Source organism: Neocloeon triangulifer, unplaced genomic scaffold (genome assembly GCF_031216515.1).
Source record: "Neocloeon triangulifer isolate White Clay Creek 2 clone unplaced genomic scaffold, ASM3121651v1 ptg000014l, whole genome shotgun sequence".
In the NCBI taxonomy this organism is placed as follows: domain Eukaryota; kingdom Metazoa; phylum Arthropoda; class Insecta; order Ephemeroptera; family Baetidae; genus Neocloeon; species Neocloeon triangulifer.
In genome coordinates this window covers 20,685,102-20,697,313 of record NW_026775556.1, presented here as the reverse complement: position 1 = coordinate 20,697,313, position 12,212 = coordinate 20,685,102, and the positions used below count along the sequence as shown (strand labels likewise).

The following is a 12,212-nucleotide window of genomic DNA, read 5'->3' as shown; positions in this document are numbered from 1 at the left end:
TTCCTTACCTTCCCATTTCGTGGCGCTTTCCTTCTTGGCGAGCTGCTTTTCCGTCGGCCGTTTGATTTCCCTCATCTCGGGTTTTTTCTTGTCCGGCTCGGCCCAGAGGCTGCTCTTGTTCTTGACCAAGCCGTGCTTGGGGAGCGGAGGCACCGGCGGCGGCACGGACGGCGGGGGCGGCTGGACGCCGGGGGTGTCGCGGCCGCCGCTGGGCGCGTCCTCGGCCAGCTCCTTGAGTTTGAGCAGAACCACCGGAGGAGCCATCGTGGCGCGGAGTGAGTCGTCAGACTTTCTGGCCCTGTGCCCTGACCCTCGTCAGCGACCGTACGAGCAGGAATGCATCTGATTAAAAGACACGGAGGAGCGCCTCCTTCATTGGGGACAAGAGGAAGCGAGCGGCGCACCGAATTAAAATATTTTCATGTCCCATCAGAGGCGCAAGGTCGGGCTCTATCGGTAAAACGCGCGCAGATGTGACATCCGAGATAAATATGTGACTTTTTCTCAGCATTTATAATCTCAAGGATCGTTTTTCTGGCCATCTAATGAATGCTTATGAACGGCACCTGGAATTCTTTTTAAGCCGATCAAAGAAATGATCAACCGTTCCATTCCATTTATAATTATCTGGCATTAAAGTGAATAAAACTAGCAATTATCGCAATCATTGAATAACTCTTGCTAACAAAGTGATCAAAAGACGCATAAAATGCCGAGAATTTTAGAATTATTCTTTTTCAAAGAAAAAAAAACAGTGGGCGTCTTTGAAAAATGTGATTATTAAGAAATAAAATGATGGATTAATGAAAGTTAAATCATTTTTGTACAGGATAAGCAAGTTAAGAACTCTTTATAAGAACAGTCGAGCCAAGTTATTACAACAATAGAAGCAAATAAAATTTCGCCATTATATATAGAACATTAAAATTTAAGCAAAATTGTTGTACTTGCTTTGATTATACCAATGAAACCTGCCGATTGTTTTGGAATGCATATTGTGGTCAATGAAATAATAACATAAAACTTATAAAAATTGCGAGCACAAATAATTTACATAACATAAAATTATGCTTAAAATTTAAAAAAATTATTGAATTGCCGTTCAGAAAAGTGCATTGATTTAGGAGATAAAGCTCTAACCAAAATTGGACCAAGTCAAAAAATAAGCGTTATTCACTCAATTATATATTTCATGAAATTATCTTTGATTTCAATTATTAATTATTATCTACCATCTCCCCTTTATTAGCGTTTGGGCCTGCTTAATTCAGTTTTTATAAATGCCTGAGAATCCTGAAATAGCATGCCAAAAAATTCCTTACTTTTAGAATTCAAATTTCAATTTTTAATGTTATTGTCAAAAATACTGCACTACTTGTAGTAATAATATTGGGTATTTTTGCAATTGAAATGAAATTCGCAATTCAGGTATTGCAAATTTATTAACAGAAACTGGGCCTGCACTCTATCAATTTATTTCATAAACCTAGATTTAGAATTTTGGTGGAACCGAGTGGGAACTTTTGGTTGGTTCGCAGTTATTGTGGGAGAGGTGAGCATTGAGTTTTTGCAAGGCCGTTGATGGTTTTTCCATGCAGATACAAACAATTTTTGGTTTGACACGAATTAAAATCTCTAGATACATAAAATTTATTTACAACCGAGACACGTCTAAATTCGTCCAGCATACAAATCACAAATAAACTAAACTTTGATTTGGACAGCCTTGGTGGTTGCTGGCTCTAACAGTCACAAATATCAACAAAGTACACAACTTACAGGTATGACTACAGCATTCCGAAACCCTTCGAGTAGTTGATGGCCTTCAGCAGCCGATCGTGCAGCTTTTCTCTTGAATCATATTCCGGCAGCAACAAAACATTGAAACAGGTGTGGGCTGTGGGTAGTCTGCAATAATTTAAGTATAAAATTTAGTTTCGGAAATATTGGATTTTATACAAGTTGATTTTAAAACAAATAAAATAATATTTCTAACAAAATATTCATGAGAGAAATAAAAACAACTTTTTTTACCTGTCAGAGTCTGGACCTTGTCGAGCTATGATTAATTTAAGTTTGCTCATTCCTCCCACTGGTACTCTGTCACTGCCAGTGGCAAACTGCAGAAGTCTTCTTTTACTTTCGATTGGCAACTCGTGGACGACACCCCAGAAGTGGCGAATTATGGGCGAGTCCGCAGCATACCCGTCATATTCGGTGGCAGCTTCCAGAGCATTGAAGTCAAAGTTCTAAAATATGCAAAGGCATTAATAAATTTCCCAAGTCCATATCAACAAAGTTTCTACCCTGCTGCCACAGACTAGTTGCTCAACTTCCTCAGGCCTGAATAAAATGTGCAAGGGAGATTCATCTGTGACCATTCTGAAACCTTTTCTGAACGCTCTGAATTGCTTAGCAATTGACTTATTGAGTAGAAAGTCTGCATAAAGGTCGATAAATTCCTAAAAAATTGAAATAAATGAAAATTTTGCATTTTTTTATCAGAATTATTTTCTTTACCTGTCTGTTATTCTTGTTGACAAAAATTTGATCTCCATTTTCCTTGAGATCCTGGTTGAAAGTGTTTCCAAAAATATCCTGGTAACAAATTCTGAAGGTCTGCATGAAAGTGTCTTCCATGTCGTCTCCTTCGTACTCCAGCAACTCTTTGAGACCAGCATACAGAGTCTAGGAAAAATATGTTTTAAAAATTACATCAAAAAGAGTATTGAAAGAACTAACCGGGTTCCAATCTTTGAGGTCGTGGAAGCAGCCCTTTTTGCCCATCAACTTGCAGTAAACAACCATAGGGAAGTGCACATCGAGGATCACATTGTTGTAAATGGCCAGTCCCAAAACAATGCCGATCAGGGTAAACTGAGCATCACTCTCGAAAGAGGTGGGATTGAACCAAACAGTCTCTGTTTCTTTTTGATGCGTGAACATTCCTACAAATAGAAAGGAAAAAAAACAATAAATACAGAGCTGCATTTTGTACAGTAAAAATATACCATAGTCGGGGTTGAAAATTTCCTCAACTACGAGCTGGAAGAATTCCTTGGACACGCCACCTTCGTCAATACCCTGCTCGCCCTCAAATTCAACCACTAATTGCTTCTTCAAGTAAGTTGGGTTTGCCATGGCTACTACTTCAAGCTGAAAGACAAAAATATAAATTTTTTTTATTTGAATAATGACTGACAATAAAAATAAATTTTGCTGCCTTTTTTAATTAGTCTAAAAAATTTTCTTAATAAAAATTTGTATTTTTATGAAACCAGTACCTCTACTAAAGCGTCTTCAATGATCCTGTCTCTTTTGACCCGCAACCTGAGGTAGGGACTGGTGGGGTTGCCGACGACCGACTGCAGAAGGCTGACCCTTCTTTCGCTGAACATCCGCACCCTGTTGTCGTAATAGAGACCTAGTGACCTCGTGAACGGGGTCAGGATGAAGGGGTGGTTCAGAAAACTGAACCTGTTGGACGAGTCTCGGTTCTTGAAGTGTGTGTAGTCCTTGTCCATCTCGATGACATCACTGAGGGGTTCGTTGTAAAACTCGGAGAAGGAGATCAGCGGTTTCCGGCTGTCCAGAAAATTGATCTGCAACTCTTCCGCAAAAGGGTCAGGCGGCGTCACGTCCGGCTCTCTCGAGTCCAGGCCGCTGACCGGCTCACCAAAGTGGTCGTCCTCCACTTCCTCGGGAGTCTTTTCATCTTCGATCCTCAGCTCTGGCGAGTCCATTTCCCCGGCCAGAATCGAAGCGTAGTAGATTATTTTGATCAACCTGGTGGCCGAAGTGACCGTCTCCTCGTCGTACACCGTGTACTCCAAGGAGAACTGGCTGGTGATCACCTTCAGGGTGATGATCTGCTGCAGAGAGTCGAGCAGACCCTTCAGCTTTTGGGAGCAGTGCTTGGCCAGCACCCGGACCAGTTTGGCCTGCATGGCCAGTGGCAAGTGGGACGCCGCCCGGCAGATCCCGGGCAGGGTGCGCTCCATGTACTCGTAGGAGGACAAGCACGGCAGTTCTAGCATGATTAGAAAAATATTCACTACGTTCGGCTCGTCCTTGAAGTTGTGGAACATTTTCAGGTCAAGCTCGACCATCCCTGTGAGGGTGATGAGGGCGTTGATAAGGGCACTTTCGAACACTTTGCTGTCGACCGAGAAGAGCGCCGAGTAGGCCCGACGAAGACTTTCTAAGTCCAGGGTGATTTCGTCCGGGCCAGAGGTTTGGCACTGACTCGAGCACTCGCCCTCTTTCTCCGCCTCCTCCTGACTGTCCTCGTCCTTGTCCAGGTCGCCCTGCAGCGTTCTGATGTCCTCCTTCTTGAGGTTTCGCAAATTGCTCGGCGCTTTGCTCAGCATGGCCTCTAGAGGGGAGTTGGGTTTCTTGACAAAGCTGATCAGAAGAGACTCCATGTTCGAAAAGACGGCGCCGATTGTCCTGATCAGCTTCGAGTATGAGTCTTCCCGTTTGCAGCTCTCCAGAATTTCCAGCAGCTTCTCTTCATTAAGATAGGGGACAGATTTTTCTGGAAATAATAAAATTGAGATTACATAATTGGAAAGATTAAAACCAAATTATTCAATAAAAATATTATCTAAAATAAGATTGAAATTTAACTTTGGAAAAGTAGAGTAGATTTGAAATTGCTTTTAAAAATAGTCTGGTAAATATAATTAATGCGTGTTTAATTTTTAATTTTACCCTCCGGAGTAGTCGGAGTTTTAGCAGATATGTCTTGTGTACGGGCAATTTTGCGTTGCGGCTCGCAAAGGCGCGCTTCTTGTGAGAACAACTGGATGGCCATAGCTGCCGCTTCATTGGGCTTCATGTTTTTCATCTGAACAAGAAAGCAGTTTTTCAAAACAGTGAAACTTTCATTCAACTTTATAACTCGCACCTTTCCACTAGAAACGCAGTTGGAATTATCACATTCAGGGTCGCCGCAGCCATCTGTGACTTGGTAAAAATATCGCTCGATGAGCTTTTTGGCAGCTGCTCTCTTCATGCTTTCCGATTCAGGGGACAACGATTGATCTTGATGAGTAGAGGGTTTGATCGTCAGAGGTTTCACAGATGCAGACGAAGATTTGGAACTGTGGGAAAAGAAAATTCTTGTATAATACTAAGCCGGCTTTGAAACGCAGGGATTTCCCAGAAGATGTGCACACTTTTAGCACTAATGTTTATTATCTTAAATTTGGTGCGCACAAAAGTATCTTGAAATCATCTTTACCTGGGGTCCTCGCCGTCGCCTCCACCACAGCCCCTGTTTGCTGGGTTCATATAGATCGAGTCGATTCCACGGTGTATAAAAATATGCCGGAAAGAAATTAACAACTCGACTCAAATCTTAAAACGGGGTCTAAAACATTGGCCACCGTTGATTTTCGAGAAGAAAATGCGTATTTTTCTAGACCAACTACGCTTGTCATCCCGACATCCCGTGTTTTTATTTTTCACCAAGCAGTGTGACCAACATGGTAAGAAAGAGTCACCAAAACTCACACCGGATTTAGATGTTCTGCAACAATCACCATTTTTTCAGATTTTTTATTTTAAGCTTAGGTATAATTTGGAAAATAAAAGTATTTTGAGGTAAAATTTTTAAACTAACTCAATTTTTCCAACAAATCAGGTGGTAGAGTTTACTAAATTTAGTTGGCAGCTTTGGTGATGGAAAACAGCTGGGAAAATTTGTATCTGCGAGAGAGATGGGGACGTGAATTGAGGCTCGCCAATCAATAAAGGGGTTCTGCACTTGCGTCCCTGCTGGTGGAACCAAAGTTGGCACCGTGCGGAAAAGTCGATGTTCTGGCTGATGCTGGTGCGTTTCATTCACAGGTTGCCATCAGCGCCCTCTTTTAGGTATATTTAATAACTTTTGAGCGAGCTCGTAGCTCGTGTAATGAGCCCTGGGACCAGGGGTTGCCTCCGCCAAGCATCTTCGCGTTTCACAGGGTTTTATTTCTATTCATGGCCTTCTTCCCTTGAGGTAATTACCAATTAACAACGCGAAAAGAACCCGTGCAGGCCGAGAGCTCCTTTCCTGTGTGGTGCGCGCCGCCGATCTGTATATTTCGAGCTCTCCATTCATTTGCGCTTGGACTAAAAATATTCCCCCGTCGCTCTCGGCAGTGCAACTATCGCGCCCTCACGAGTTTGGTAGTGGCTCTCACTCGTACGTGGTTAACTCACTTTGTCTAAAAAACCGCCTTTTTTCAACCGCAAAGGTCAAAGTTTAAGAAAACGCGAGCCGGAAGCGTTGCGAATTTTGTGATCGACTTCTGACATGACCGGCTCTCCTCTTCCCTTCTAAACGATGGTGACCTTTGCCGTCCTTAGCTTTTTTTCTTGCATAAACTCACCCTATTTTTTATATATTGTAATTCATGTTCGCAGAGACCTCGTTTGAACTTTGATTGGCTTCGACACACATAAAGTAAGCAAGTTATAAACTATGACTGGGAAAAGCATTGCTGAACTCACAAGTGTAGCGCAGACTGCAGGTGCCAATTTGTGGAGAAGCATTTCAAGAATAAAACTCGTGAGTATTGATCTCTTTATACATTAAATGTTATTAAAATTTTATTCAAAAACGCTCATCGCCGCAATCATTTCGTGCAGGACGAGAATCGTCAGTCTGATTTTTGGACGGATCTTTCTACCCGACGCTCGGCTTCCAAACGTTCGTTATTGAATGTTGATTACCTCCCCTGATTACTATGGGCTTGTGCACCACCTGACCGCAATCGAACAAAGAGGTAAATGCCCTTGAAACATAAAGAGCAGAGATATAAATATAATATAAAGAAAAATGATGAACCGTTTCATTTTATTGATTTGTGATGAAATCAACACTAGACTTTCCTTGTTGGAGAAGTAAGGTGTTCATTTTTTATCATCTCTAGTCACAAACACTGCTGCTGGCCTTGGTCACAAGCTTTAGTTCAATTTCAGACTTCAATTAAAAATATAGATTTTCATGGTTTTTTTATAGTTACAAATTATTTTTGATGCAATCTAATTTTTTTCTTAAAGATTTTGAGATTTTCACTAAATGTAATAATTTTTATTTTACTGTGATTTATAATAATTTCTTGAAACCAGAATAAAGGAATAAAGTAAGTAATAATGAAATTGAATAACTAAAACAATTATTTGTTTTGTTAAGGTGATTCTTCTACGGGGTTTTGGCCAAAACTAGAAATGCTGCAATGGATTCCAAATGATTCAGATTATAAGATTTGAACTATTGTGTGTCAATGTTTCAAGTATAAAAATGATTTATTTTCGCCCCATCGCTTCTTTACAGGGGGTCAAAGTAATGTCCGAAGGTCAAAAACGGGTAAAAATCCACGCTTTTCTACCTTCTCATACTCGTAACTTTCCATTTTGCAAAGTAAACTATAATTTTCTAGATAGCTTTCGATTCGCAAGAAGTTAAAGTATCAAAAAAAAGCAAAAAAATTATAACTCTTCTGTCATTTTATCACCCTCAGAGAAATAGCATTTATAAATGGGCCATTAAAATTAAAAAAATTTGATTTCTCAGGGGATGATAAAATGACAGAAGAGATATACTTTTTTTGCTTTTTTTGGATACTGCATCTTCTGGCGAGTCGAAAGCTATCTAGAAAATTAAAGTTTACTTTGCAAAATGAAAAGTTACTAGTATGAGAAGGTAGAAAAGCGTGGATTTTTACCCGTTTTTGACCTTCGGACATTACTTTGACCCCCTGTAAAGAAGCGATGGGGCGAAAATAAATCATTTTTATACTTGAAACATTAACACACAAAAGTTCAAATCTTATAATCTGAATCATTTGGAATCCATTGTAGCATTTCTAGTTTTGGCCAAAACCCCGTAGAAGAATCACCTTAAAATTTATTTTCTTCAATATTTTATATATTTTCAAATTTACTGATTGCTCTCTTTTCCGTCCTGTTTACAGAATGTCTAGTCACAAAGGGAAACTGGCCAGCTTCCTGCTGCTATTCCTCGTCACCATGACCTCGCCGCTGACTGCATTTGGGGACCACAGCACCCTACAAGATCAAACATCACACTGGCTGCTGCAAAAGCCTGAGAGCAATTCGAGCAACCTGTCTTTGCAGGAGCCAGACGCGCAGCTGAACCAAACGGCGCGTCCGGACCCGTACTCGGACCCGGTCGTGCTGGCCGTGTTGTGCTTCAAAATCGTGGTCATGGGCACCATCATCTTCACCTCCATCGGGGGCAACCTGCTCGTCATCGTCAGTGTGATGCGGCACCGAAAACTGCTGGTCATCACCAACTACTTTGTCGTCTCTCTCGCTTTTGCGGACATGCTGGTCGCCATTTTGGCCATGACTTTTAACTTTAGCGTCCAACTGACCGACATGTGGATGTTCGGACCCATCATGTGCGACGTCTGGAACTCTTTCGACGTCTTCTTCTCGACTGTATCCATTTTGCACTTGTGCTTCATCTCGGTGGACCGGTACTTTGCCATCGTGCTGCCGCTGCAGTACCCCATCTACATCACCGAACGCACCGTCGGCGTGTTCCTCGGCATCACGTGGCTGTGCCCGATTTTCATCTCGTTCGTGCCCATCTTCCTGGGCTGGTACACGACGGCCGACAACCTCACCTACCGCCAGCTGCACCCCAACGAGTGCGACTTCATCGTCAACATGAGCTTTGCCATTTTCTCCTCGCTCGTCTCCTTCTGGATTCCCGGGTCCATCATGGTCTTCACATATCACAAAATTTTCCTCGAGGCGAACCGCCAAGAGCGGATGCTGCACAACCGGCTCGGCAACGACTTCAACATGCAGCACTTGCACAACATCGAGGACGTGTCGGCCTCGCCGAGCATTGCCGGCAGCGGCTCGTGCACCGCCCTCAACTTCCACGACGCCAACCACGAGCACCCCCACCACCACCACCACCAGCACCCGCAGCAGCCGGTGTTGTCGCACAAGGAGCGCAAGATGAAGCGCGAGCACAAGGCGGCCAAGACGCTGGGCTTCATCATGGGCACTTTCATCCTGTGCTGGCTGCCCTTCTTCCTGTGGTACGACATCACCAACCTGTGCGGCGACTTCTGTCCGCAGGTGCCCGACGTGGCCGTTGCGATCGTCTTCTGGATCGGCTACCTCAACTCGGCCCTCAACCCAGTCATCTACGCTCACTTCAACAAAGATTTCCGGGAGGCGTTCCGCGACACCCTCTGCTGGGCCTCGTGCAACCTTTTTCGGAGGCGCAACTCGGACCTGGACGCGCTCGTCCAGATTAGCGCCAATTTCCGCAACAGTGAACCACGTAGCAGGGTAGCTTCCTTCACGACTCGCAATTAGTTGGTTTTATTCGCTCTCTGTGATATTCTCATGGTTTCATTGCAATAATTTATGTGTGAACAACTCGTTTTTTTGTTTTTGCTTTCGCGAGGGTTTAATTGAAAATCTCAAGTTTTTATTTAGTAATTTTTAAAACAGGAATAAGTCGGACACAGTGTACGTATTTTTAAATATCAAACGATTTTGTCATTCTTGGCAATATAAATCGGCCTGAAAAGTTTCCTCTCCTAATAATCAAACGTGAACAGACCAAATAAATTTTAAATTAATAGGAAATTACAAAAACCTTTAAAAAAGTAACCGCAGGTTAATTGAAGTTTAATAATTTTTTGCGGAAAAAAGCTCATTTATCTATTATCAATTTCGGTCTGATCAAAATTGCTCAAACTACCTTATTTCGCTTACTTCAGCAAGAGAATTTAGGCCTGGCTCTTTAACGTTTGATAAAGGTTTTTGGTGTAGATGCCAAGAATGACAACTAATTGACACATACAAAAAATATTTTCGGATGACGGGCCTTCGGAAATCACGCGAGACCATAAATATTAACAGCTCTTATAAATTAAATTTATTTGCTAAAATCTTAAATATTTTTAAATATTAAGACTTATTTTGAATTCATCTTTGTAAAAACGCATTTTAAATCTTAAAAAATTTTAAATCAAGGTAAAAATTTTAGATTTTCAATTTAAAACCTTAATAGTGTTAACTAACTAAGCACGATTCGATATACAAAAGCACTGACAATACCACATTGATTTAATTTTTTTATTCTCAGCTCAAAATAGGTATTAATTATACATCTCAATGACTCAGTCAACCAAAAAGAAGACACAAAAGTAATAATTTTACGCTACTCGACGCATATTATATTATGCCCACCTTGATGCTCTCTCTCTGCTCTATTTGAATAGTTTACTCATTTTACTTTCACGCCCCTTACCAGACGCAACAGAAATTTATAAGTGCACTCGGAGAAACTGGTCTGAGGGTGATGATCAAGTCACCTGTTTCGTTAATAATCAAATAACGGAGATTAATAATTAGCAAATACATGAGTTGTAATATTTCCACTGTAAAGAATTTGGCACGCCGTAGTGGGAGATATTTTAACGCGCGTGTAAAAATATTTAAAAGAATGAAAATTGATTTGATGTGATATTGTTTTATCCTCACCGGGTCTTCATCAACCAGTCATATATATAATTACGATAATAGTCTAGCATGCCAAAGAATTTGCTTTACCTGATAATCATTTTACATTTTACATCGTCAGCAGTACAAATTTTGTTGCGAATTGACCACTTGTTATTTGAAAAGGAAAAAATATGATTGGCTTTAATGAGAAGTATAATGTAATTGTTATTTATAACTGCCTAATTGTGATTGTCACGCACTATTACACTATACAAGAAATCAAAGTTAATTGTACCTCAAAATTTACAGAATATATACTTATATTCTATAGAAGTTATCTCTGAAGGTGTATTACAATAGCAATTATAATTGTAACAAAAAGAGATTATAACACGTTGGGAAATTACACATGAGAATTATAACAAGTATTTGGAAAGTGCTGTGAATATTTAAAAATGAATTACGTCGCGGTTGATTTAACAAGTTTAGTATACACACGTTTTAAAGATATATATTTATTAATTATATGAAAAGAGTATTTATTTATATCTCGCTAAATAGCAGTTGATTTCTAGGACTTTCCTATACTATTGTCCGTGTATTTTGTTGCACTTTGATTGTGAAAGTGACGACAACAGGAATTCTGCAGTTTTCCTGTCTGAATATGAAAATCAAACCAGGAAAGCCCTGGAAAAGCTGCCACACTGAAGCAATCAATATCATATCCAGTTACCAAGCTCTACACAATTTCCGTCTAGACATCTATAAAGAAAAAGTACTGCTATATTACGAGAGAGATATGCGAAAAAGTATAAAATTAATAATAAACAAGACCCCAGTCAGTACTGTCGTAGTTGCTCACTGTAGATGAATTAAAAAAAGGTAACATGTAATAATTGTTGTAGCTACATAGGATACAATAATGTTCCCTCTCTCTGCAGAGAAAAGTGCTCATTTTTTCTGCATGCATTGAATCAAAATTGCGAATAGGCAACTTTGTGTTATGTGTGTCCGAGATGTGCAAAAATAATGGATTTAACCACCCCTCGTAGCAGACATAATACTATGTATGTGGCAAGATAATTAAAAATAATAATAATATATTATATACGCTCATTGTGTAACCCATTGACATGTGATGTGCAGGCAAAATATTTATTAGACTCTGTGTGTTAATTACTGTTAGACTTAGCGTGTATGCTTCCTGTCAACACTTATCTGATCTCTATAGGACATTCGACTGTGTGTTGAGTAGTCTGTGTTGACTCAAAAATAATCTATGTACATGAAATGTTTTGTCCATCTCAAACTAGATCGTGAAAAGTCTATCCGAGCAGATATTTGGAATTCTACAATATTATATAAGTTGATAATCGCCGTGGAAAAATAATTAGGAACGCACAAGATCCGAGAATTATTTTGGTGTATCTGATATTCTTGTAGAGCCCGATTTAAAAATGGAGAAAACCGGTATAAAGTCAAAATGGAAAGTATTACCTGACGAAGACTGCTGTATGATCATGTGTAATGTCACTAGATGTACAGAAAATAAAAACTTCTAAACATAAAAAAGAGCAAAAAGCAATTCAATGCTTTTAATTTAAAAAAAAGAAACCATTTCATTTTTATAATTTTGTAACTTTCTCGAAATTGTTATTTTATTTTCTCAGTCAGTCATTTATTTTTTCTTCAGGGATGAAATTAATTCCTACTGGGATTCTTAG

The 12,212-nt window shown here is 40.2% G+C and overlaps 3 protein-coding genes across 7 annotated transcripts in view; 1 reads left to right on the top strand and 2 right to left on the bottom strand.

Annotated features, from left to right (window-relative positions):
* The window catches only part of LOC132199729 (proton channel OtopLc-like), a 28,841-nt gene extending 28,556 nt beyond the window's left edge, over positions 1 to 285 (bottom strand). Inside the window, exon 1 of the mRNA XM_059624668.1 lies at positions 9 to 285. Within this exon, the coding sequence (XP_059480651.1) occupies positions 9 to 264 (256 nt within the window). The 5' untranslated portion in view covers positions 265 to 285. The remainder of the gene's footprint in view (positions 1 to 8) is intronic.
* Positions 286 to 1,423: 1,138 nt separating this feature from the next.
* LOC132199424 (ubiquitin-protein ligase E3A) lies at positions 1,424 to 5,490 on the bottom strand. Its single transcript, XM_059624115.1, has 10 exons — positions 5,246 to 5,490; positions 4,910 to 5,105; positions 4,714 to 4,849; positions 3,285 to 4,537; positions 3,012 to 3,156; positions 2,743 to 2,948; positions 2,521 to 2,688; positions 2,307 to 2,462; positions 2,035 to 2,249; positions 1,424 to 1,908 (listed from the first exon to the last, which is right to left on the bottom strand). The coding sequence occupies exons 1-10, from the start codon at positions 5,293 to 5,295 to the stop codon at positions 1,788 to 1,790; spliced, it is 2,646 nt and encodes an 881-aa protein (XP_059480098.1). The 5' UTR covers positions 5,296 to 5,490; the 3' UTR covers positions 1,424 to 1,787.
* Positions 5,491 to 5,688: 198 nt separating this feature from the next.
* Positions 5,689 to 12,092, top strand: LOC132199425 (octopamine receptor beta-2R-like). 5 transcript variants are annotated; one of them, XM_059624119.1, is made up of 4 exons: positions 5,689 to 5,836; positions 6,412 to 6,556; positions 6,637 to 6,773; positions 7,965 to 12,092. In XM_059624119.1, the coding sequence occupies exon 4, from the start codon at positions 7,966 to 7,968 to the stop codon at positions 9,349 to 9,351; it is 1,386 nt and encodes a 461-aa protein (XP_059480102.1). In that variant the 5' UTR covers positions 5,689 to 5,836; positions 6,412 to 6,556; positions 6,637 to 6,773; position 7,965; the 3' UTR covers positions 9,352 to 12,092. The 5 variants fall into 5 exon arrangements, with proteins under 5 accessions (XP_059480102.1, XP_059480099.1, XP_059480100.1 ...); XM_059624116.1 differs by having other exon boundaries at positions 5,697 to 5,877; XM_059624117.1 differs by lacking the exon at positions 5,689 to 5,836 and adding an exon at positions 5,862 to 6,004.
* The last annotated feature ends 120 nt before the right edge of the window (positions 12,093 to 12,212 follow it).